Source organism: Acanthochromis polyacanthus, chromosome 5 (assembly GCF_021347895.1).
Source record: "Acanthochromis polyacanthus isolate Apoly-LR-REF ecotype Palm Island chromosome 5, KAUST_Apoly_ChrSc, whole genome shotgun sequence".
NCBI lineage: Eukaryota > Metazoa > Chordata > Actinopteri > Pomacentridae > Acanthochromis > Acanthochromis polyacanthus.
The window spans coordinates 26,803,465-26,830,110 of record NC_067117.1 but is presented as its reverse complement, the minus strand read 5'-3'; the positions used below and the strand labels follow the sequence as shown (position 1 = coordinate 26,830,110).

Genomic DNA, 26,646 nt, shown 5'->3' with positions numbered 1-26,646 from the left:
ACCTGCTCTGCATGATTTCAGAGTTTGCTGCTGCTGACAGTCTTTGGCCTTTAGAGGGCAGCTCAGTCACACAAATGTCTGCATCCTGCTGTGGCCTCTAACACTTACTGTAGTACAGCAGTGTGACAGAACAACTCCATCACTCACTGCACTCACACACTCTCAACATGACAGATTTACAACATCATTGTTTCTAGAACGTTGCATTACACCCTATAGAAAAATATGGAAAACTTTGTCAACACGGTAAATTTGTTGCATCAAAATGATTCAAGTACAGTTGATTCTGTTCACTGACACATACTGCATGTCCACAAAGCATCGTTACTTCTTTCAAAATGTCTCTTCCATCTGCACTGATGAGCTGCAGTGTCTTTTTGTACATGATGTTCCCCATAAACCAGCGTGAGCCGGCTCCTCCTCTTCTTCCTCCTCCTCTTCTGCAGAAAATGTGTTTGTAATGACTGTCCAGGGGAGGAGGCTTTGCAGTGTATCGAGTGTCTCTGCAGCTGAGATTTGATCCTTGGACCTGTGTCACATACACAGAGATGGAATACATCTCTGCTTTCACAGCAGCACTTATGTCACTGTTTACTGGTTTTGCCAAACTGTTGGACAGAAGAGAAGCAGAACAACTGAGTTATAAGAAACTGTCCTGCAATTCCCACTGCTGTCCTGTTGTTTTCTTTTACTCACTGTTTACTATCTGGTATAAAGATTTTACTGATCAGTTTTTGTGCAGGTATTGGGCAACATGTTTGCTTGAAGTCCAAATTTTGTTCTTGTTTTGTCATTATTTTGCAACTCTGTGGTTGTTTGCATGCGTCTGTGGTCGTTTAATGCTGTTTGTGATTCTTGTGTGGCTGCTCCATGTGTTTGTATGGTTGCTTTACATATATTTTGTGATTATTTTGAATCTGTTTGTAGCCACTTTGTGTCTGTGTTGCAATTCTTTGCTGTTATTTTGGTCTTTTTGTACTTCCTTTGTGGTTATTTAGCCTTTGTTTTGCATCCCTTTCTGGTCATTTTATATTGATTGTGATTATTTTGTGGATGTTCTGTGTGTTTGTGTGGTTGTTTTACACATATTAATGGTTGTTTTGCATCTCTTTGTTGCCATTTTAAGCCTTTTTGTAGTCATTTTGAGTCTGTGCAGCTGTTTTAGATCACATTTTCTTTTGCAATTCTTGCTGTTGTTTTGGCCATTTTTGTACTTTTTAAATTTTTTTGCATCTCTTTATGGTCATTTTGTGCTGTTTGTGAACATTTTGTGGCTGTTTTGTGTGTTTGTGTGGTTGTTTTACTTCTATTTTGTGGTTATTTTGAATCGCTTTGTTGTCATTTTTGCATTTAGCATCTCATTGTGTTTATTTTGCCTTTATATGGTGATATTTTTGCTCTTTTTTGTACATCTTTTGTGGTTATTTTTGCATTTCTATTGTAGTTCTGCATCCTTTTGTGGTCATTTTGTGCTGACTGTGATCGCTTTGTGGCTGTTCCGTGTGTTTGTGTGGTTGTTTCACATGTTTATGGTCGTTTTGCATCTTTTTGTCACCATTTTAAGTCTCTTTGTAGCCATTTTGAGTTTGCTAGTGCAGTCGTTTTAGATTACCTTGTGTTTCTTTTGCATTTCTTCGCTGTTGTTTTGATCTTTTTGTACTTTTTGTGGTTTTCTTGCATTGCTTTATGGTAATTTTGTGCTGTTTGTGAATGTTTTGTGGCTGTTTTGTGTGTTTGTGTGGTTGTTTTACACATATTTTGTAGCTGTTGTGCATCTCTTTGTAGTCATTTTGCATTTGGCACTTCTTTGTGTTTTCATTTTGAATCCGTTTGTTTTGATTACCTCATTTTTCTTTTCCAGTTTTTGTTGCTGTTTTTATCTTTTTGTACTTCTTCTGTGGTTATTTTTGCATTTGTGTGATTGTTTCACATTTGTGTATGTGCGATCGTTTAGTGACTGTTCTGTTGATTTGTGTGGTTGTTTTACATATGTTTCTCCTCATTTTGCATCTCTTTGTTGCTATTTTAAACCTCTTTTGTTATTTTGCATGTCTTTTGTGTCTCTCTGTTCCTGTGCCCATATAAGCCTGTTAGTAATCCATCTATCACTTCCCAAACACGCAGATTCAAACTGGCAGCTTTCCGTGCCAAGCCTGCCTTTCTAACCTTTGACCATGTATTGACTCTGCTTGACACCTCTTGTCTGATTGGTCAGCCACTGGGGGAATGTGCACTGACTCCCTGCCAGCACTAACCCACTGACCATTACCCATCATTCCATTCTCAGACAGTAAACAGTGACAGGCTTCACACCGGGCTGCTATCAGGCCTGGAGTTTGATCAGCCGCGTGTCTCCTAACCCATCCTGACTTCTCCCAGGGATCTGATCCATGATGCCTGGAACGATGGACATGAGGAATGTGGAAGAGGTCAAAAGCAGCTCTGCAGGAAGCCCTCCTTGTTCTAATGAGCTCAACCTGTCCTGTGATAGATGGAGCTACAAGATGCCATTTGCTTCAACATTTCTGGGCCAGGAAGTTCAGATTGGGAGCAGCCAAATCACACGGGTTCGCTGATGGGTTCGCTGCAGTCATGTGCTTTTTCATGAGATACCATATGTGCCACATGCATTTCTTTACATTATGTTTCCATCCTGGCCTTATCTTTGCTGATGTTTTAAACATAGTGCAAGTCCCAAAGTGAAAGAGGAGCTAATTTTTTGGTTGGGTTGCGATCACATTCCCATGACGTGATCTGCTTTATTTACACTGGCAAGACTTTTCTCTATAATCCAAGACTGACGGTGGAGTATCATCACCAAAATGTTTTTGATTTATTATTGCATTTATTGGAAGGATCACAATCAATGTCTATGCTAACATATTTTTTTCAATATTTTTAGCATGTCACTCCTCACAAAAAATTATTTACCATTCTTATAACTTACTTTCACCTTAAAAATTCATACGACATACTTTAAAACAATCTGCAAATAGGCTTGTCACACTATATACGGATATTTCAAATACTGTTTGCAGTACTTCTGTTTCTGTATTTGTAGTCTGATGTCTCATTTGCTGCTGTGAATCAGGGCCTGTGTCCAGTAGGTCATGAAGATTTAATGAAAAAACTGATCGTCATCGACATAATAATTCTGTCAGCTTTGTAATTGTGCTCAGTAATGTGATTAAAGTGAGTCTCTGTTGAGTGTAAGTTCCTGCAGGTCCTGCAAACATCCCAACATAAGTGAGGATGATGGCAGTCTGGGGCTTCCTTTTGTTCAATACATCACCTTTTGACATTAAAAATAACACTGTATAATACAAATAACATGGTTCTTGATCAGTACTTTTGTTTATAGTTGTTATATAAGTTTTTCTGTGATGCTCACCACTGCACTGATCTGTGCAATAAACATTTACTCCATCACTTTAAAGTAAGCAAAGAAACAGATTAGTACACAATAATAAAATCACTGCCAGGTGAAGTCAAAAACATGTCCTTGTACTGCAGTTTTGTGTTATTAAACCTTGTGTCCTGGCAGTCATATAGATGGTGTTGTTTGGTATATATTTCTTGGCTTTTTTGGATTCAAGCAAAATGAATCCGTTTCATCCTGCTGTCATTTTCTTACTATTAGATTATCCAGTTCATTCACGTCTCAAAAAACACTTGTTTCCCTTCACTTTGATGCTTAAATTTATCTTATTTTTGCTTGTTTGATTCATTCAGTGTTTATGGCAATATAAATAAATCTTCCCTTATATTAGGAGTAGAGACCGCTGAGTTTAGTTCAGAAATTTGGACTGTCGGTCCAAATCACTGCTAGAGGTAATACTACACTGTTACACAAATTTAATGTATCAGAAGTATTCACTGCAAATCATTACTACTCATGCATGGGTAATTTAATCTATTAAAAAAAGCACAGTTTTGATTTTGAGTTCTGACAGAGCCATTCCAGAACATTCACCTTACTGTCTTTAAATAACTTGTAGCTGTATAGCTTTGGTTGTATGATTTGGGTCATTGCCTTCTCCCAAGCCAAAGTTTTCTTGCAGACTCCATGAGGTTGTCCTCTAGGATTTCCTTGTACTTTGCTGCAGAAATTTTACCCTCTACCTTTACAAACCTTCCAGGGTCTGCAGCTGAGAAGTATCCCAACATTATGATACTGCTACCACCGTGCTTCACATAGTGTTTGTGATAAGGTACAGTGTTTGGTGTCTACCCAACTTAGGTCTTGTTCTCATCAGATCAGAGAACCTTACTCCAGTTCACTTCAGAGTCTCCCACATACCTACTGGTGAAGTCTAGCTAAGATTAAACAGCTTTTTTCCACTGTGGACTTCTTGCCACTCATCTATAATGCTTTGATTAGTAAAGAACCCAATCATTTTTACATACACAGCCTCTTCCATCTCTACAGTTGAAGCTTGTAACTCCTTCAGAGGAGTCATCGGTGTCTTGGTGGCCTCAATTACTAGTCTCTATCTTGCACGGTCACCTGGTATTTTGAGAACTTACCCATGTGCCCTATTTCATCCATTTCTTAATGACGGATTTAACTGTTCTCCAAGGGATCTCCAGTGACTTGGAAAATTTTCTTGTATCTTTGATGCTTTTCAGTAACCTTTCGCGAAGTTTACTGTGCTTTCTTCAGGGTGTAGTTACAGCCAGAAGTACTGATTCACAAGTGGACATTCTAGATAAAAGTGTTTTTATACTACAGTCACTAGAGAGACATTGACTGAGTTTATCTCATTTTCACTAGTTGTGTGACTTCCTGCGCCAATTAGCTGCACCTGTGTTGAGTTATGTAATCACTTTGAAGAAGGCGAATGCTTATACAGCCACTTTATTTATTTATTTATTTATTTTGCATTTTATAGTTTTAATTCCTTGTTTGTTTGTTTTTTAGTTTAACATGAAAGAGTCAGGTTTCTGTCAGGTGAAGCCCTCGTTTTCTAGAACCTTTATTTTGAAAAGTGTAAGCGGAACCGTGGTGTCCTGGTTGTTTCGGTCAGTGAGGGGTTAAAGCCAAACGTTTGGAGAGCCGCTGTTCGGAAACATAAATCCCCCTTCTTTGCACAAACCGCCCGGCGGCCTCTTGCTCGGACCGACAGCGCAGTAATGCAGCCGGTTCCTCTTCTCCTCCCCCCGCAGCTGCAACCAGAGACGCTCCGGTAACCGACGGTGGACCGGCGAGGTCTGTCTGCAGCCACCGGGGTTCGGCCGGTTCTGCCGTCCGTTACCTTCCGTCATCCTCTGACCCCGACATGCGAGGATGTGCAGTAAGTTGAGGAGACGAAGAACAAGTGAGCGAGCCGGATCACAAAAAGGGCCGTTTTTTACATGAACCCTGGCAGGGCTCGGATCCGCGTCCCGGTCGGTTCAAGACGCTCAGGATGAGGAAACCCAAAGTGATCCGGATGGTTTTTGCCTTGAGTCTGGGGTGTTTCATTATGGTCATCTTCTATTTTAACAGCAGTCTGAAGCCAGGTGAGCACAAATCACGTTTTGCTCTTATTATTTGCTTCCACGCCCCATCATCAAACAGAGATCTGTATTTTACGCATATATTTATTGCTTTTAAACCTTCTTACAACTTGAACAAAAATTTTAGTTAAAAAAAGGGAAAATATTAGAATTAAATGCCTCAATAATTGTGAAAAAAATGCAAGTTTCCACCTAAATCTATTTATAATCCATCTACCTATATGTCAATCTATGTGCACCAAAGTCCATTTAAAAACTGAGAATTTAACACTCATATTTAATCATACTGTATGTGACATGCATTTAGAACACATGTTTTAAATGCGGCTATTGGGAGTTTAATCTGTGCAGCATGCCTATTCTGTCACCACAAGGTTTCACCCGTGTCTTAATATTTAAATCCATTCTTATCATGTATTGTAGCGTGACAGAAATCCAATACGAGTGCAAGAAAATAGGTGCATGAGCAGTTCTTTATCTGTGTGCATTATTGATTCTTTTAGCCTCCTCCCACCCATCATGCTCGTTCCTCTAAGCTTCCAAACCCTTGTCTTTATTTCCCCAACGAGTCACAGATCTTTCTCTTGGAGCAGCTTCATAACCAAACTGATAATTGTAGGGTTTCCTCTGCTACGTGGAGGAAGCAGTTGCAGCTGGTAGTGGAGGTCGTCCCTCGCTGAGATCTGCTTCCACCTCCTCCAGGATCCCACTCTGCCACACACACAATGGCCTCATTCAGTCGTTGCTTTTGCTATATCAGGGCCCTAAAAGCATATGTAGCTCATACTGTGAATGAGTTCTGGATGTCCAGAGTTATTAGGAATCTATGAAAGAGCGGCCTCATGTCCCCACTAGAAGGATTTCCTGCTATCAGTTCGCTGCTGCACAGCTCAAATACATTATAGGGGCTATTAGAAGTAGTCAGGATTCAAGGAAAAAGCTCTGAATGCACGCAATCTGTCATTTTCAGCGCATTCCAGCATCTTTTTTTGGTGTTTTTTTTTTAGGTGATGTTTGATGCACCTCTACTCCTTTGTTTTCATCTTTCATGCAGAAACGCTCAAAGAGAGAACGCTAAAAGCCGACTCTGACTGCAGACTCTGTCTAATAAGTTTAAAACGTGATGGAGCAGCACCACATGACAGACTGTTAAGAGCATGACTGTCACACAAGGAGGAATTTATGAAATCACTGACGCAACCATTTAAACTCTGGGTTAGACATGCTGCAAGACAAAGCGCAGAAACCGATTTAATTATCAGGCGCACAAGTTAAAGCTCTCATGTTGTGTATGTGCTGCACCTGCTGTGGCCAGCGCTTGGTCATTTATTGCAGCTGAGAAGAAAGGCAGACCGTTTGACATGTCGCAGCAGGAGAAGCACAGGTGTGTTGGATGACATTACCGCTGACTGATGCTCTCAATACTGGACTCAGTTTCCAATAGAAAGCGAAACAGGGAAAATAATTTGCACGATTTAGAGAAAGAAACAATGCTTGGTGATTTTTTTTTTTTTTCCTGTCACATATTTACTCACTGTGAGCTCATTTTTGGCTGCAATATGAAGTCCTGCACCTCCTAACTAAACACCACAATCATGTCTTTTGCACAGAATGACACAGTAAGAATGCCACATTTCACAAAACAAAGAAATTATTTACTTTACAGATATTGAAAGCAACCTGTAATCAACATGTACAGCATTTTTCCAAGTGTCCCCATTTTCTACCAACATTGGAAAGAAATGGTGACTCTCCATACTATGTACGGTATATTTTCCTACTTGCAGTTTTAACTGGTGCTCCTACACAGCCTGCAGTTCAGTCGAGAAGAAAGAAATTTGGTTAATTTTGCTGATGGAACTGAATGATTAGTTAAAGCTAAGCTAATAATCCAGCAGTTTCTTTAGTTTCTGTAGCTTATCTGGTAAATGGTGTGATTTTGGTGGGGTTTTTTTCTTAAAAGTAATATGTTTGGGGTTCAGAATGTAACTCATTTACTTGTATTGTCCCAAAATTACTAACCTGCATCCTTTACAACCAAGAAAACCAATGAGTCCTTGCCCTTTTTTGTTTAAAAATGACTCGGAGAGATGTAAAAATAGTTGCTGATTGCTTTTCTACCAGTCATTTCAGCTCTAGACTGCTTTAAGTGAGTTGTGACGTTGGCACAACTCACTTGCTTTTCTTGAGTCTTCTGCTGACTGTTCTTCTCATCCTCGTATCTGGTCTCTATGCTGTTCATGTTTACAGTCACTCCTGGTATTTTGCATAACCAGAGCTCCAAAGGTCGCCAACATGGGTCCACCAATGTGAAGAGGTTGCTTCTGGAATTTTGAATGTAGTTGGAATGCAGCTCATGTTGCCGCTTTAATGCCTGCATGTCCGCTTTAAATTAAACTAAATTGGCTTCAGATATGCAGCCGCTCAGGCCTATTTGCATTAAGCGCTGGTTCACCTTCCATCTGGGGTAAAGGTCATATTGTTTGTTCAAACACCAGCCTATATAAAGCTTCAGGAGAGCAGCCACATAACAAAGGAATGCACTGCCATGTCAGAGTTACAGTATCAGATTGCTGTGTTTTTTTTAGAATTGTGCGTTTTTGAATTGTATGTTTTCTGCACACAGGTCTCACAGCCCTAATCTAAATTTGGGATAATTATACAGATGCAGGATGGATCTTCTGTACATGTCCTGTATGGAAATAGTAGAGTTCCAGTCCACAAGGTGCTCCTCATGCTGCAAAAACTGAGCTTTTGTTTTAGTCTCATGCATTTTCTTAGCTCAAATCAATGCATGTTGGCAGATTTTTGTACCTTTTTAGGATTATTTTGGCTCCATTCTAGAAGAAACTGCCAGTAAGACGGGCATTTCTGGCAGTCTGTCATTCCTTTACCGCTAAAGCATCTTTTGGTTTCTCTGTAAGGTGTGAACAGACACATAGACTGAAGAAGCTGGATGGTCTGGAATGTGGTGTTATGTTTTACATCACTGTCATCATCTTTGGAAGTAAAAAAACAAAAATATTGATTTATAGGTCACCAGTAACATCACAGATACAGATGTGAGCCGTCAGGTGTTCTTGTAGCTTGTTGTTTAAATTACAAGCAGGTCTCGAGACATTGGGGCCTGAGGGGCAGTTGTCATTATCCCTGTTCTCTGGAGGTACCCCGACCTCATACCTGGGCTTGACTTGAGGCCACGAAAGTCATAAGAGCTTGCTGTTTAGCGCTCCGGCTTTATTGGAACACCCGTGGTGCACTAAACAAATTAGCTCTGGGGCTCCTTAGGACAGAATTTGCACATGGCATCAGTCCTCACTCCTGACATCTCGTGAACATGTGGATGTGGCGCTGTCCAATTAAATAAAGAACAAAACATCCACCAGGGAACAGTATGTGACCCGGTATTCATATGACATCTGGCACAATTGCCGGTTGAAATTGGTTCTGCCTCCGAGCTGCTGTCAGATCTTGGGGGCTGTTGGATGACAGGTCGGTGTGGTTGCTGCTGCTGAATGTTCTCCTCCAGCCAGCTGTGTGTTCATGACACCACAGGAGCTCATTATACAGCCAGTACACTGGAGAGAGCTTTAAAAATGATTGCACCATTTGAGATTACTCAATAACTCCTTTTCCCTACAGGATTTCATTGTTTAAATTCATGCAAGTCTGTTAAAGCAAATCTCAATCATTCAACCATTTTGGTCCAGATTGAATTTTTGCCACTGACCTTCATGGTCCTCAGAGGAAGAATCCTAATGGCTTCATCTATTTTCTCCATGACTTATTTCTGAAATTATCTAGTCCAATATCTGTACATCTGACTGTATTGCAGTAAAATTTTGTGCATGTATTCATGGTTCCCAGAGGCTCACACCACTGGAGTTTTGTCCAGATTTAGCCCTTTTTACTCCTCTGGCCAGAAAGTGGTCTGAACTAAAGTCTGGTCCAGGTTGTTTGATGATGTGGCAGATTTACAAATCCACTGTGAAACCTTCAGAACTGACTCCTCAGAGCTGCCCTGATATTATTCAATGTGTTTGATATTTAGGACTTTAAGCTGAGATGGGTATGATGGTGTGATTATCATGGAGGTGCTCAGGTGCTAAGCACTGCCAAACATTCTAGCCCTCGAAACTACCATTAGCTTCAAATATTAATAATAACGATGGTCTGATCTCGAAAATCTCAACTCCAGTTCTCGATGAAGAGTAAACAAATCAGATCAGATCTTCCTGACCACTTCCTCATCTAGACTTGTTTCACATTCTGCTTTTGTTACTTTAAAGTATTGTTCGTGTTACACAATGTGTTGGACCGCAGTCTTCATTTTGGTTTCGTCTGCTTCCTTATGAGAACACATGATGTGCTGCTCTGCTCCCTGATTGATCCCTCTGGCACAATAATCTTCTGCAGTGTGTGATGACCGTTATTTTCCAGTCTTGGAGGGTGTGCATGTCTGAGATTAAAGTGAGGAGTATCTGCAGGGTTTTTGTGCTGGTTGCAGCCTGTTTCAAAACCTCCTGTAGTGTGAGCTCATGGTTTTGTTGATGCAGACCACGTTGAGCAGCTCAGAGTGGAAACGACGGTGCAGAGTGCAAAGTCCCGACAACTATCAAGTAGACCGCCGTGAAATTTGTAGCGACATTCATTATCCTCACAGGATAAACTCCACTAGCTTTGGTGATCCTTGAACTTTTCATTGAACACCATCATCAGGTCAGTGTTTGAGTTTGTGAATAATTAATGAGTAGATACTGAGACTCATGCAGCGGAGTGTGGCGGGCCATCAACTCTGCAGCTAATGATTTAAACATTCAGAGCAGATGAGCCATTTAGGGAAATGTGTTTATCCAACTGTGTTTCTCAGAACTCAGCATTAGATTTACTGTTATTTGTCTAAATCCTCATTCATGCCGTTTGCTGACAGATATTTAGCTGTCCGAATGCAGGTGTGCTGGAAACGTGCAACTGTTAAACTAACATAACATGTGTCACCCAACAAATTCATAATGTCGTCTCCAGAAAGGGTCACATCTGCATACATTCTTCTAAGGCTCAATAAACAGACAGTACACCACCCACATGCCTTTGCACTAACACCCTTTACACACACATTTCGTGGCCTAAAAGGATCAGGCTTTCCCTTGTATAGTGTGTCTCTCAGTAAAGCTCCTCTTTGGCAGGAGAGGTCGACTAGGAGGGGAGAAGGGGGGCCCCAGTTTTCCCACTGGGACCTAAACATAGAGCTCTGTTTATGGCCGGGACAGGAGGAACACACATCGGCCTTTCTATATTCCGCATTTCCTAAGCCCTCGGTTCTGTGCGTACCGCGAGGAATGCTGCAGGGTTCTGGGTCCATCCCGGGTTAAACCAACAGCAACTACTGCTTCCTTTGAATTGGAAAAGTCGGGGAATCTCATGAGTCTTCAATGGAGGAGTTTAGGACTGCTGGTTTCAAGCATTTTTATGACTTTATAGCATGTTTTTTCCTGCTGACTTCCTCCTGGTGCCCTATACTCCGTCTCCTGCTTCCATTCGTCTGATGTCCAGTTGTTCACGTTTATCACTGTAATCAGTTTGTCACTTGTTGAATCTCATGAATCTTGTATCAATGGAGGAGCTTAGGAGGGCTGATAAAGCATTGCACATGGTTTTTTCAAGATGTTTCTGGCTTTATATAATTTTTTAGGTCACTTTTTTTGTGCCAGTTTCTTCACGGTGCACTATACTTCATGCCCCACTTCCATTTGTCTGATGTCCAAATGTGCATCTCATGAGTCTTGTATCAATGGAGGAGTTGAGGACCGCTGAGAAAGTGTAGCACATGATTTCGAAGATGTTTATGGCTGAATATAACTTTTTAGCACGCTTTTTTTCTGCCGATTTCCTCCCTTTGCACTGTACTCCACCCCCTGCTTCCATTTGTCTGATCTCCAAATGTTGAGGTTTAACTCTGTATTATATCATTATACTGAATTTCCCTTCGGGGATGAATAAAGTGATTCTGATTCTGTAATCGGTTCACCCCATGATCTTTTCATAAATGCCTTATAACAAAATGTGGACTGTAAATTTCCTCGCTCGCTGAGTGACGCCACATTAACAGCAGAGTGATGACACACAAAGCGCTCTTTCAGAGTGCCATCTCAGCTTGTTGCTGGAAAAACTCACAGTCTGGCAGCTGTTTGTCAGTTCCTAAATTATTTCAGACGTTGCCTCTGCAGACTGGTGTTTCATTTAAGATGGCTTTGGGAGTGGCCACGCTGGAAATGTGTTTCTGAGTCACTGGTAGTTTCCATAAGGAAGCGGTAATGTGTTTGGAGAAAGGGTCAGTTAAATCAGTGTACTGAGTGCTTCTCTCACTGTGGTAGCTGAAGGCAGAGGACAAAACCTCCTTTTGGCAGCAGCATCTCTGTCTCTCTTCTTTCCCGTAATAAGGCATCATTTGGCTTCTTGGCAGAGGTGAATCCACTAAACAAAAGGATTATACATGTGTCAGAAGATTTAGCTGTAATTACTACGAGACTGGCTCCTCATGTGCACTTGAGCTTTAATTCCTGGACTGAAAATGGCCATTATCAAACATGATGCTGTGTCTTTTACCCTGCGCTGCACGGCATATAGTTTCACCGTTGAAATTGCTGGAAGTGCAGTGTGAAGTTAGGCAAATTAACTCCTCAGACTACAACAAAGTTTTTGCTGTTTGATGCAAAAAAAAAAAAAAAAAAAAAAAAAAAACTTGTGTAGTTTTCATTTTCCACGTGTCACAACACACATTACTGATGAACTGACTGCACACGTAACTCAGTTTCTTTAATAAATTTAATTTAACTTTAATTTGCCATGGGTCATCTCCATCTTTCGTCCTTCCTCAGAGGAACAGGTCCTGAGGCCTAGGAGCTGTCACACATGACTGAAGTCTGTTGGACAGAACAGTATTTACTCCAATTTAAGGCTAATTGATTCTTAAACTTGGATCTTGCTTCTGTAGTTTTTTTGTTAGTTTTTTGTTTACTTTATTCACGAGGTGCAGAGTTTGCTGACAGGTAAATGAGCTCGAAACTGAGAACCACTGAAAAGACAGATTTGGTTGCAAAAACCGAAGTGCAGCATTAGTTGTAGGGCTGCACAATTAATTCAGTATTAATCACATTTAAAATTCTGGATTTCCATAAGGAAGAAGCTTGACTTTGATGTTCACATTAAAAATGTGGAACTAGTTCAGTTAAAATGCGTAAGAAAGTTCCAAAAAGAGCATAGCTTTCGGTTATAGTGGTCCCTCAGCTATCGTGAGGGTTAGGTTCCAGAAAATCCGAAGTATCAACCTTATATTGATTTTTATTTATATATATTTTAAGGCTTTACAAACTCTCCCCACACTGTGATAAACCTTTCTCACACTCTTACAAACACTTCCTATGCTCTTAAACAAGGCGAGATGCTAAATGCTGTTACACACGGGAGACGGAGGAGACTGATGCTACAGTTTCTGAGCCAATCAGCGCCCAGCGTTGTACGCTATGCATTTTAGTTAAATTTAATGTTCTTTTAATATGTTTTAATTGTTATTTTTCTATTTTTTTTAACAGTTTGAATTTTTTAGGCTACAAAATGCTTATTTTACTGCAAAAATAATTAAAAATACCCGTATACTACTAAAATCCCATGATACAAAATCAGATATGTACAATTTAAAAATCTGTGATACAGTCAGACCGCAAAAAATGAACAACAATATGGCGAGGGATGACTATAATGTGTTTCAGATTAAAACACGGAGCCAGTCACAATGTTTAATGATCATATATGTATTTATAAGCCTCATAAAAGAAAATTAGAGTTTAATAACTTGTAAATCTGTTGCACTATAATTACTGCAAGATGATAAAACTTTAGTGTTCCCTGTGGTGTTGAAAAGGTAAATGCACCACGTCAGTATAGATCGACTTGTACAATGAGGGATTGTAGATGATACACTGGTGAGGTCCTTCAACACAGCATTAAATTTAACTTACAGCATCAACTGTGTGTTCCTAACTCTTAGGAATAAATGAGATTATGAGGAATAGACAGTCATAACGACATATTTTGCTGTGTCATTGTCTCCACACTGCCAGTCAGCATCCTGGCAGTCATGACTGGCCTGATCCCAGCGATCTGCTCACAGAAATGTGGTTACTCGTGTCTATCTCTCAGAGGGGATGTGATTAATGACCAAGGCTTCAGAGCATACTGAAGTTAATGAGACTAATGACACAGGATGACTCCACTGATACACTGTTGATTCCCGGCGTGCAGCTGTTTGCAGATATTTATTCCAGTGAAAACTAGTTTTCTCTCTGTGACCAAACAGATGGTCTCACACGGGAACTTGTGTGTTTCAACTTTCCATGAACTTTTTCCGATGAACCGTGATGATTTGAATGCAAACACTGGAGTGGATATGATGCATGACAGTTTGGCTTTGCGATCGAGCAGAACAAGAAAAGCAAAGGGATACGAGTGAAGCATAATCTAAGTGACAGCGGTGCACTTGAAAGACACTTTATTAGGTACTTTCCTAAAGAAGTGTTATGAATTCAATGTTTATCACTTCATCATCTTGAAAAGTATTGCTTTGATGAAAAAATATGCATGGATAAACCTCCTGAGAGACCCTCAGGCAAAGATTTGGGAGCTATGGACTCCTGCTGCACGTGGAATTATTGAGGATTTGCTAGTTTCATCATTTTCTCTGAACGTGAACTCAGCATATTTTGTTTTTGTTTTTTTTTTGTTGCTGGTTGGCAATTTGAATATATTGGTAAGCTGTTTTTTGCTATTCTCTGACAAACCCCAAAACCCACTGGTGGATTTTGTTTCTCTCTACAACATATACTGTCGTCACCTTACTATGGGAGGTGCCCTGGTTGTGAATTGGTGCAATACAAATGAAGCGGAATTATCTGAATTCAAGAAAATCAACAATATTGCATCATTTATCACAATCAGAAACCATAAGTCCTGCAAGAAACATCAGATTTCAACTTTCCAACTGGTAGTCATTACACCTCACAGAGGACTTTGTCATGGTGCCCCTTTACTAGCTAAACCCTCTCACAATGCCTGCCAGCAGATAACTGCCCAATCTGTTAACATGTGACCTCTGCTAATTTCTGATAAAACTGATAGCTTCATATGTACCTACAGAATATGTAGGGGGGGAATGAGGAAAGTCAAAGAGGAGTACCACTCTTGTCTGTAAAGCTATTTCCAGAGAATAGGTAGCTTAGCTTCGCAAAGGGGAATTACTGCTGTGTAAATCGGTATCAAGGCTAACTCTGCTGGTCAAAGAGTGAATGAATGCTAATACTTAATGTCTTGAAATACACATATGACAGTGTCAGGGCCCTGCTTCTCTCTTAAAGGACTCCTCATATACACTCCTAATAGTTGTGAGAACCTGAGAGAACCAGCATTAACAGAACACAAATTCCTGCATTTTAAGTTGTCACGCCGCATATTAAACAATAGCCAACATAACACAGCCAAAAAAGAGCACCAGGAGACATTGTTGGCACCATGGGTGTCTTTTTATTTGCTCCCCCTATCCGAATAAGGTTTTTCCATCGTGCATTAAACAGTATGTACTTCGTGATTTCAGCTGTACGTAGTTAAAGAAAGACCGAAAAATATGTGATGCAGAATGCAGCCATACTGTACCCAACCGGGGGAGACAGCTATCCTGTGTTGGCAAGCAGAGAGCATTGTGGGAGTTCAGCTCGTAAAGAAGCACCGTGATAAAGACTTCTATGTGGTTGACTGATGTCCGGCCAGCAAAGCACAAAGACAAATCAACATCTTTCATCTTGCTCAATGTTTTAAATCAATTCCCTTCCAAAAGAAAAGAAAAAGTAGGATTTCTCTAAAAAGATGACACATTCCTAAGCTTTAGTCATGTGTGGTGGGTTTTGTTGCTAAGCTAACGTTACATATTTAATGGACAAACACTAATTGTTATCCTGCCATCTATCTCATAGTATGCTAGTAAATATTCCCCAAAGTATACATTTTTTCATTTAAAATAAAATTAAACACAATATTGATTTCTTCTCTGTATGATGTATGACTGTAGTGAAGAAGTATAATGATTTTAATGAGTTTAAAAACTACATATCAATTGTTCAGAAGGGCCACTGGGTCATTCCATATCATTTCCAGTGGTCCCCACCTGACCCTCTCAGATTTTGCTAAGTTTTTACATACATTTAGTACATTATATATGATGGGGAAAATCCCAAATTTGAATGCTGTATTGTCATTAGTTTCAAAGTTATGGCCATTTGAAGTAGGTAGGGGGTACCCTAAAATTGCGGCCAAAATTAAGACTTGAAATTTTCGACCATTTTCAGACTCGTATAACTTCTGAACAACAAAAGATAGAGATCTGAAATTTTCACAATCATTTCACAGTGACCTATAGTCCTCAGAAATGTGAAAATATTTACTTTATATTTATAATTGCATGTTACAGAGGATGACAAAGTTGCGATTTTATCCAACACAAACTTCTAAACTGCTACATTTGGCCACCCATTACACAAAAACTAATCATCATATCCATTAGAAATTTTATGTGGTATAATTTGGATATGTATAAAATGAAAGTGCTATGGTATATAATGCATGAAATACGAACAGCTAAAAATCAAAAATATCTGTCCGACCTTCGGATTCAAAGGTCAGTATCAGCATGTGACATAGGTGGTATCAAAAAATAAAAGACATCATGTGAAATTACAGGAATTTCCCTCAATTTTGACACCAAGCACAACTTGCTTCTATAAACCCTTCTAAGTTTAATGTTCAAACTGTCTTTTTTCATTCAAACTACAATTATAACAAGCCTTTTTTTTCTTTTTTTTTTAGTTGGAGTAGTAGGAGTAAAGCTGCCACTGCTGTGACTTACAGAGCTACAGTCGCACATCTCCTCTTTGCAGCTACAGATTCAGTAGAGTTTCCTTGATGAAAGTATTGGTGAATCCAGTTGTGAAACTCTGTACTTGACTGTGAGTCTGTGAAGCTGTGTAATCTGATACTGGAGTGAAAACTCACCCATGCAAACAATAGTTCCAGCTGGTCCATAGCAATGCTCCCCAACATACCCAACCTCACCCAGGTCCTCTGTGGCTTCTTGCTCTCTGCTTCCTTTCAGACATACAGTCTGGCAAAAGCTAATTTTAAATCTAGAAAATGACATGTTCTGCACTGCCAAAACCATTTTTATCTACCATTACAGAGGCACTGGAGCAGATAAAACTACGGCAGTAATGACCGATACAGTTCACCTCATTGTTCCTACACAGCATGTTTTATTATCACTTTGCCTTAGTGTTTTACAGTATATTTTTATCATTTGATGATCCACATTCAAGTATCTCTTTGCAGTGTTTAGACTTTATAGGTCCTTTTTTTTTTTTTTTTTTTTTAAATAAAGCACAAATATCTTTGGATGCTGCTGTTTTTATATTGATTTATCTTCCGAGTTGAACCATTTTCCAACATGATGGAACACAACTAAAACAGAGAACCTGTTTAAGGCAGTAGTACATCTCCTAAAGAAGCTTCTACTAAACTGCACAGAGCAGCCAAACCAACTCCTTATTTTAAGATTGTTTTCTGACTTTGGTCGTAGCTTTGATTTTCTTCTGTGTATGATGAGTTTATTAGGTGACATTGCAGTTATAAACTTAGTATTCTAACAGCAACTTTGAAGTGACCGCTGGGTACCACGTCGTCTTAATGAGCCGCACTTCAGTCACTGTTTTATACTCTTTGTCTGACAACAGACACAAAAAAAAATGGAAATGTGAACAGATTCATTGGGAATTCAGCTTTATTGACAGAGTATGTGAGCACAGAGAGAAGCAGACAGGTGTAAAGTGTTTCTCTTTAGATGCTACTATCAAAACTCTGCTGTGTGATTTTTATTTATTTATTTATTTATTTTTATATTTCCAACATCTCGAAGCCTTGAGCTTTAGAAACTTTTCCATTTAACCGAGTCGGACACTGCCGCCGCCTTTGTCTGAAACTGTAGCTCTGACTGCAGCTGACAATGACTGGAGCCAAAAACAACTGACATCATGACAGAAAAATGACGGGAAAACATTTGTTGTAATGACTTTAAGTTAAGAAACACATGTTGCTTGAACATATTAAGGTTGATGCATTTTGAGGGTCAGTGTTGTCAATAATGCCAGTTAGATTCCTGCCATGTAGACTGTGGAAGGTGTAAAAATGTGTGGTTTTAATGTGATAAGAAATGATGATGTTGCAGTGAAATGGAGACAAAAAATTAAGAAACTGTCATTGAAGCATAAGGTTTTCACAATTATGATTCAATAAAAGTGCAGACATAAAAGATAAATACATACTTACATTATTTCAACCTTGATTTGCTATTTAGAAATTTTAGATCTTAAATTCATTCATCATGTGCATCATTATGTTTCTACCATCCCAGTTTTGCAACAGAATTTCAAAATAAAAGTGTTGATTTTTTTCCTTTATTAATTCGTAGATGCTTTGTATTTGCCATATTTTGCGATGTGAACACACATTTATTAGCATTTAGCCATTTAATTCAGGTTTTATCACCCATCTTTTTTCTTCTACATGTATTTTTTTAACTTTTTCGACCACTTTGCTCCATTAAGTATAAAGTCGGTGGTGTTGTTAAAAGTGATCGTTGCATTAGCTTAGTGCATCTTTGCTTTAGAAGGTCTTTCCGTCCGATTTCATCACAGATGTGTTGTATCTCTGCAGCCTCAGAGCCAGTAGGAGACAGAAGCGAGCAGAAGTCGAGGAGGAGTCCTCTGCAGACGCTGTACGATGGTGACCAGGTCAGTCCTTTTCTAAACATTTTCCCCCAAACTTTACGACCGAGTCTGAACTCTTCACTGCGATCGTCAAATATATATTTGTTAGGATTCATTCAAATTCACTCATGCCTTTTTGTTTTTCTTTGCGAACTCCATTTGAGCTCAAACTGATAAATTCAGATAAGCATTTTTTCCAAACAGAATAATAAATGGATACTCGTGATTCCTTATGTGTTCCTGGCACAGAAGCTTTTCATGCTTGGCCAAAGCATTAAAGAACCAGAAAAATAGCTGGCAGACAGAAATAACCACAAACAGCTTGGCCAAATGTCTAATGATAAGCACGTGTTTGATTTTTACAGATTTTATAATGATGTTCCAGCAAGTGCACCTCAGACTTTCTGTGGAATTTTTTGACTAAGGGAATTTAAATGAAGTGGAAAATAGCAGTTTAAGAAGCGAGCTTAATAGTGGCATGAAATCTAATTATTAGGAATGTCCTGATAAAAGTATTTTGCCCTCAATCTAATCTGAGGCGTACCATTTTCCTAGAAAATACAAGGTGCACAGTGCATTATAGTGCAATTCTGATCAATGATGTACACTACTGTCACCTGACAATGTCCTTATATTTGAAAGAAAAGCTTTTTTTTTTTCAATGAGGATAACATTAAATGAACCATAAATACAGTCTAGACATTGTTAATGTGGTAAATGACTATTCTGGCTGGAAACGGCTGATTTTTAATTGAATATCTACATAGAGGTACAGAGGAACATTTCCAGCAACCCTCACTCCTGTGTTCTAATGCTACATTGTGTTAGCTAATGGTGTTGAAAGGCTCATTGATGATTAGAAACCCCTTGTGCAGTTATGCTAGCACATGAATAAAAGTGTGAGTTTCTATGAAAAACATGAAGCTGTCTGTGTGACCCCAGACTTCTGAACGGTAGTGCACATGCTGATAACTAAGGAAAAAAATAAGGAAAGAAACTGCATTGTGCTTGTGCTTCCAAGCTGTTCCCAAATGCTTTTTTTTTTTCATGAAATACGAGATTTAGAATTAGAGCTTCTTATTCTGAATTTTGACAGCAGGATTTTCTGTCTCTTTGGTTACTAATAAACACCATTTGTTTCCATCCTGACAAATCTAATCAGTTGACTCTATTGTCAGTCATTTCCCATTACCTCACTCATAAACCCATGCTGGTTCCTAACAGTGGTGTCTACAATCTGACTGTGAGGGTAAAATGACCACACTCATCATAGAAATACTAGTAGTGTGTTTGTGGGCATGCTTCTTGGCCAAAAAGTGAAATCCTTTGGACGTTACTCTGTTATAAGCTGGTTTATCCCATTGTTTAGTTTGTTTCTGCCTACAACCTGGATTTGTTCATAGCTGCTCCAGGCTTTAATACCCCTCTGCACCAAATAAATACATAATTAGTGTATTTATTACTAGTATTATTGCTGCTGCTGTTATTCTGGAAATCTTCCTCTTGTTTAACAAGCAGTGACTTCATTAGGGAGGTTTTCAATGCAGCTACTGCTTTTTTTCTTTTACAAAAACCTTATTTTTTATCCTATTACGTAGAAAGAGCTGGAGAGCAACAAGAAATCATCAGCAGCTGTTAATTTAAACAAATACGGTCTGTTGATTGTAGTACAGTTATGAGATAAGATAACCCTTCACTAATGCCACAGTGGGGACATTTATTTTGTTAATTTACGCTGCAGATTATCGCAAATGTTGCTGTTGTGTTGTTGCACGGATTTCAGGCTTGCTGTATCCTTAAACCTCACCTTTTAAAGAATATTTTCATCCTAAAATGTAATAATTTGTTCTGTTTTACCATCTGACTTCCAGCAAGTTTCGTTTTTTAGTTTAACAGCTGGCCTTTAATATGTGCATCCAGGGGCCTGTTTAACTAATTCAGGCTAATATGATTCCCATCAGTGATCCTGTTATTCCTCATCAAGATAATATGACTCTTTTCATGATCAGCTTGGACTGAATTAGTGGTGCACTGATTATGAGTGCACTAGCATAGCGATAGATGTGTTGGAAACACTCCCAGCATGCACTTTGGTCGAAGAATAAATGCCCACTTTTCATCAGCATCTTAAATCCAGTGTAACTAAATCTGTTTTGAACCAGGAATCATAAACTCCTGCTCCGAATATGGCTAAGAAACAAAGCTGGGATATTTTTTATGTCGAGCAAAGCTACTTTGATGTTATTTCGTCCCACAGTAAAAAAGGTCGGCCATCTATTGCACCAGTGACATTTATTGAGAGAGATGTGTTTGACTCGGTGATGCAGGCGTTGGTTTTGTTCATGCACAGATTGCATACAGCACAACAAGTACCATTAGAATCAGTTGTTTGTCAGGAAATGTAATTAATGAGTTGGGTACAGCACTCGAGCTGTGAATATCAGGAGAATAGCATGTGTTTGGAACTGCACAGACATCTGACCACGTGCACTCTTTATTTCCATTGTAGTCATGAATTACTTCATCCTGGGTCTATCCTCCCATTTTACTTGGCTTATCTGCATGTGTAATTCTCCCTGTACTAGCAGTAGTAGCAGGACTGCATCGCTGGGGGCTGAGATCTTCAGATTTCACCTTTCAGCTCCTGCTGCCTTCCAGAACAAACTCCTCACACACTGAAAACACAAATAAATCAACTTCCTGGTTGAATAATAGCTCGTCTGTTCTATATGGCTGTTTTTATTTAGTGTAATAGTGTTTGCTGTTGTGTTTTGCCGATTAGAGTGGCTTTTCTCTCATAAATACCCTTAGGCGGGGCTCTGAATGCACGCTGTCCCTCCCTACATGTCACACGTGTTTTCTAATATTCATCTATGAGCTGTATTAGGAGACGCAGCGCTGTAAAAGCACCTCTGTTACAGCTGTTTCCACTTAAATCTCCCTGTGAGGAGGAGGAGAAAGAAGGTGTACATGCCAGAAAACAAACCAGCTCCAGCAGACACCATTTATTTTTAATTGCTTGTGATATTTTCTTTCTTCCATTCCACTTAAACGCTTACCCAACAGGAGGGAACCACTAAGCTGTCAGGATGGAAACAGGCAGCGAGCTGGATTTGTGCGAGGCAGATTAATTTCTTTATCTACATCTGTAAAGGCAACATGTGAATGATTTTGTGTTCTTTTGCTCTCCACTGATGTGCAGCACGTAATCAGGTGAAAGGCCAAGTGACAGAAGTGAAGGCTGATGGCCTCTGTGTGTTTGTCACTGATTTATGCTTTAACCAGCGACCTTTTTTTTTTATTTTTATGTTTAAACATCATTGCATTGGGGTAATATAGTCAACATTATTTCTCAAAGGTCCTTGGATGCTATTTGTCTTTTCAATTTTTTTTCTTTTTGTTAGCAAAAGCGCTAAACCTGAAGCTGCAGGCTGCTTGGAACGGCAACACGTGTGTCAACAAAGCACAGACATATAACTACCTCATAAAGTTTAATTAGGAAACTACTGCCTAATTGCACTTTTAACAGTAGCAAGAAGCAACAACAGCATTTACATGCTTTCATTTCCGGGGTCTGAGTTAGCAGGCTGTCGGGCTGCTGGATCTGACGCTGTGTCCACCAGCTACAGTCTAACTTTGTGCTGACGGCTGAGCAGGCGGTGTTCAGTGGATTCATCACAGCTGTTTGTGGCAGCTGGAGCCTTGATTACAGCAATGATGGTGCACCAAAATAGTAAAACTTTGGGCCGTAAAACCAAAACAATGACCTGAAGGAGGATAAAATGTCCCGTTAGGTTGAAGGAAATAGCAGAGTAAAGTGAATACTTACTACAGTTTAAAACCACAAGAGACCCTTTTCATATCACATATGATTTTTGATAATCATAAAGATAGAAATTAGTGCAGCTTTAACCCTTTCAGTAAAATATGTGATATCACATGACCTCAGAAAATGCATTATCTTCTATCTGAAAGTAGTAATGCAACATCTGTCCAACTGGAGTGTTTTTAATCTAATGTGATTCATTCTGTTGCCTTTGTTTAGGTGAAAAGCTTGAATCTAGCCTTAAATGTAGAAGTGCCTCACTTTTTTTTTTACATTCAACACGCACATGTGTATCCAACTAAGCCTGGGTGATTTGGGAAAAAGTGCAATTTTTCTGAGATGTAATGCAAATGTGATTTAATTTGCGCTATTTTTTTAAAAGTTTGTGAACTTGTGTTTGGTATATTCACTGAGTAATGAATTTAAAACACGTTTTTTAAATCCATTACTCACCACATGAGACGGCATAAAAAGAGTGATTGTCACTCATTTGTAAAACCATTGACATGACAGTGTAAACTACAGGTCAGATGTGCTGCATAAGATGCGTTTCTAATTGCAGCCTTTGCAATCAGCTAATTTCATTGTTTCAAAATGTGACTTTGATTTGAAATTGATGAGTCTTTCAGCTCTATACCTTTCTTTCTGAATGTTTAAAGGGGAACTTTGGTTTTTTTCAACCTGGGGTCTGTTTTCATATGTCATTTCATACATGTGAGTGATGGAGAAATGAATTTTCAACATAGCTCCAGTATTTAGCCAGGCAGGCAGCTTAGCAGCTCAGCTAGCGAAAAGTATGGGGCAACTTGCCCCCCCCCCCCCGTGTCAAAGTCCACCCTAACTTGCTTTTGCCCCACACTGACCGGTTCGGATAGTCTCAGTGAGTGTCCCACAACATACTAGAGATGAGAAGTGAACGAAAACCTCCACATTACTTGGCGATCGCTCTTTGTTGCGGTCTGTATCCAAATCTCAGGACACTAGAAAGCAAACCTCGTTCCGAAATCGCGCGATAGCTCACGCCAAAACAACGGTTTGACCGAGCCGGTCAGTGTGGGGGGAAAAAAGCACGTGAGGGCGGACTTTTACGCGGGGGGGGCAAGTAAGTTGCCCCGTACTTTTCGCTAGCTGAGCTGCTAAGCTGCCTGCCTGGCTAAATACTGGAGCTATGTTGAAAATTCATTTCTTCATCACTCATGTATGAAATTACATATGAAAACAGACCCCAGGATGAAAAAAACCCCGAAGTTCCCCTTTAAATGTTTGTTTTGTGGTGCATCCAAATGAATATGAATATCCCCAGAAAACTGCATATAGCTCACATGAAGAGACTGAAGTATGCGGTGTGAAAACAGGAATGTATACACACCACCACAAGGTCAGCGTTGTCTCTCCAGCTTGCGGTCACTCTGGTGAATCCTTGATGTTCCAGAGCCCGTAAACACAGAGAGCCACACATAAGGTCATAGGCACCGAGTCAAACTGAGAGTCTCAGGGCTCCGACCGCTGCAGCGGTGAGCCGGGCTGAGTAATTGAAAGAAGTAAATACGACATTTGTGCCATGGAGGGGCCAAGCCTAACGACCTCCAACTGGATTTTATTAGTATGTGGATGGGCCATAATTAAGACCACCAGAGGAGAAGAATCTGAATATTTTTTCCCACATTTAAGAGGACTCAGCTCTTGGCTAACTTCTACAGTACATGGAAAAAATAGCTTAAAATCTTTAATGGCCTCAGATGGAGCTAAATGTTGGTCTGAAGAACTCAAGTGTGAAGGAAATCAGGAAGTGAGGAGCTGTGAAGAAGTGAGCTGAGCAGACCTCTGTGATTTGAGCTTACTGGCGTTACATACCTGAGCCTCTGAATTTTCTGTAGTCAGCTGGCATTGTGGGTAATGCAGGCAAGAGGTTTTAATTGAGGATGAAGAATGTGTTGAGTAGACAGGCCTATGTGTCAGGTGCAACAATAAATTAGTGGGGTACTTTGAAGAAGGTCTGTGATCATTTCCTCTCAGGTTACAACTCCCAGTGTTCCAGCTAGTGCTGCATTCAATACTCGACACGATATAATGGAACTTCTCTTCCTGTTGGAGCTACAACTGGGACACAAAGCAGTACCACATCCAGAATGAAAACTGACCTTCACTTGCATATCACAGAACATTTTGCTGACATGTTTTAAGTCCATTTGTCCTGTTAATGACAATAATCACTCAGAACAACTTTGTACTAATTTGCAGTGATCACCTTTATGTTATGTTGAAATGTTTCCATCTTGATTGATGTGGTCTCTTCCAACATGATGTTATCACCATCCGCAGGGCAACAAGGATGACAATCATGCCAGTCATTTACTGTTGAGATTTTGGACCAACATGTCCATCAAATCACCACACAAACATCTAGATAAACATTAAATAATGGAATATTTTTGAAAAAAATGTGTTCATCCCTCCAATAGAGTTGAAAAGACTTGGAGAATCAATGCTAAGGTGCATTGAAAGTGTTTTGGAGGCACATGGGGGCAAAACAGATGATCAATTAAACTAGTTTTGCAAGAATGTCTCTGCCTTTAATTTGGAAAAAAAAGAAAATCTGCGTTGCCTAATCCACTATGCTTAGTGCTGCATCGGTTCTACCAGAGCTGAGGTTATTTCCTCAGTCGTTTGTGCATTAAACCACAGGAAGTTGGGGAAAAAGTAGACCAACAGTACAAAAAAAACAAAGTGCAACAAAACTGCTTATAAATTTTTGCTGGAAAAATATCTTGATGATTGATCAAAGAAGTTGCAGAATAGTTTTGTAGATTGATTAATTTACAGACCTCATCACTTCACTTCAGTCTTTTGGAGCGCACTGTGTTGTCATGACTAACATAAAAAGTGGCCAAACCTAAACATCATCCTTTAAAAGTGGACCAATGGTTTGATTCTGTTTAATTCATTTTTTTCTTTCCTTGCAGGTTGAGTCAGCGGTGCAGGCGATCCATCAGGGGCGACGGGAGCTGTTAGAAGAAGCCTGCCGCTCCTACACCCGCAAACGTAGAGTCCTGATCCCCGAGGACCTGAAGCACGTCATCGTGGACGACCAGCATGGCTTGTTGTACTGCTACGTGCCCAAAGTGGCCTGTACCAACTGGAAACGGGTGCTCATGGTCCTGACGGGCGTAAACGGGTCCCACAGAGATCCACTGGCGATCCCTGCCAACGAGGCCCACGTCGCAGGAAACTTCCGAACCCTGTCGGAGTACTCCACCTCCCAGATCAACCAGCGCCTGCGCTCCTACCTGAAGTTCGTCTTCGTGCGTGAGCCCTTCGAGCGGCTGGTGTCAGCGTACCGCAACAAATTCACGCGTAGCTACAACACCGCTTTTCATAAACGATACGGCACGAAGATAGTGCGGCGGCACAGGCCGGACCCACAGCCAGAAGCATTGGAGAGAGGAAACGACGTCTCGTTTGAGGAGTTTGTATATTACCTCGTGGACCCGGCCACCCAGCGAGAGGAGCCCTTCAACGAGCACTGGGAGCGGGTTCACTCGCTTTGCCACCCCTGCCTCATCCACTACGACGTGGTGGGGAAATACGAGACGCTGGAGCAGGACTCCCGCTACGTGCTGCAGCTGGCCGGGGTGGAGGACCAGATCAGCTTCCCCGCCTCGTCCAAGAGCACCAGGACTACAGGAGACATGGCGGCGCAGTTCTTCCACAACATCAGCCCTTTTTACCAGAAGAAGCTGTACAATCTCTATCGCATGGACTTCCTGCTCTTCAACTACTCGATACCAGCCTACCTCAAGTTTAGATGAGGCTGGGATGTCACACTTTCAAACTCGACTTGAACTTACTGAGCCTGGACGCTCTCTGTAGGCCTTAAGACGGACACTGCAAGTACTGTTTTAATTGAAAAACTGAATATGTGGCCTGATTGGAGCTCCAAAGAAAAAGATTTATTTTTAGAGACAGATCAGGATGGAGAACTTTTGTGAGGAACTTTCATCACAAGATCAAGCCTGTTGCCTAAAGAAGGAAAACCATATTTTACTGTAAACGGTGATCAAACGAATGTTGGTCACTGCCTTTGAATGTGTAAAACACTATTCAACTTTTGGTTTCATATCATTTTGGTTGTTGTCTGCTGTTTCAAAAGTGTATTTGCACAACAAATATTATCTCTACAAGGTGCAGTAGCATAATAAGTATTAAAATCATATTTGGACAGTGAATGTCTCCAAACGTACGTGCCTTTGATTGTGGGCCTTATTCTGTCTCCAGATGTCAACTTTTGTTACTGTGACTCGTATTTGTTTTTTTTTTTCTACTGTAGATTTTTGTGTAACTATGCTAGTTTTTATTTATTGTTATTTCAGACTCTTCAAAGTCAGACAAACCAAAATAGATTCTCTCACAATTTTCAAATAAATGCATTTCAGCAAAATGTGTTTATTGCTTTGAATA

General features: G+C 40.1%; 1 protein-coding gene across 1 annotated transcript; it reads left to right on the top strand.

Moving 5' to 3' along the window:
• The first annotated feature begins 5,001 nt into the window (after positions 1–5,001).
• On the top strand, positions 5,002–26,414 carry si:ch211-236h17.3 (carbohydrate sulfotransferase 11). The gene is made up of 3 exons (XM_022194255.2): positions 5,002–5,502; positions 18,310–18,386; positions 25,152–26,414. The coding sequence occupies exons 1-3, from the start codon at positions 5,409–5,411 to the stop codon at positions 25,995–25,997; spliced, it is 1,017 nt and encodes a 338-aa protein (XP_022049947.2). The 5' UTR covers positions 5,002–5,408; the 3' UTR covers positions 25,998–26,414.
• The last annotated feature ends 232 nt before the right edge of the window (positions 26,415–26,646 follow it).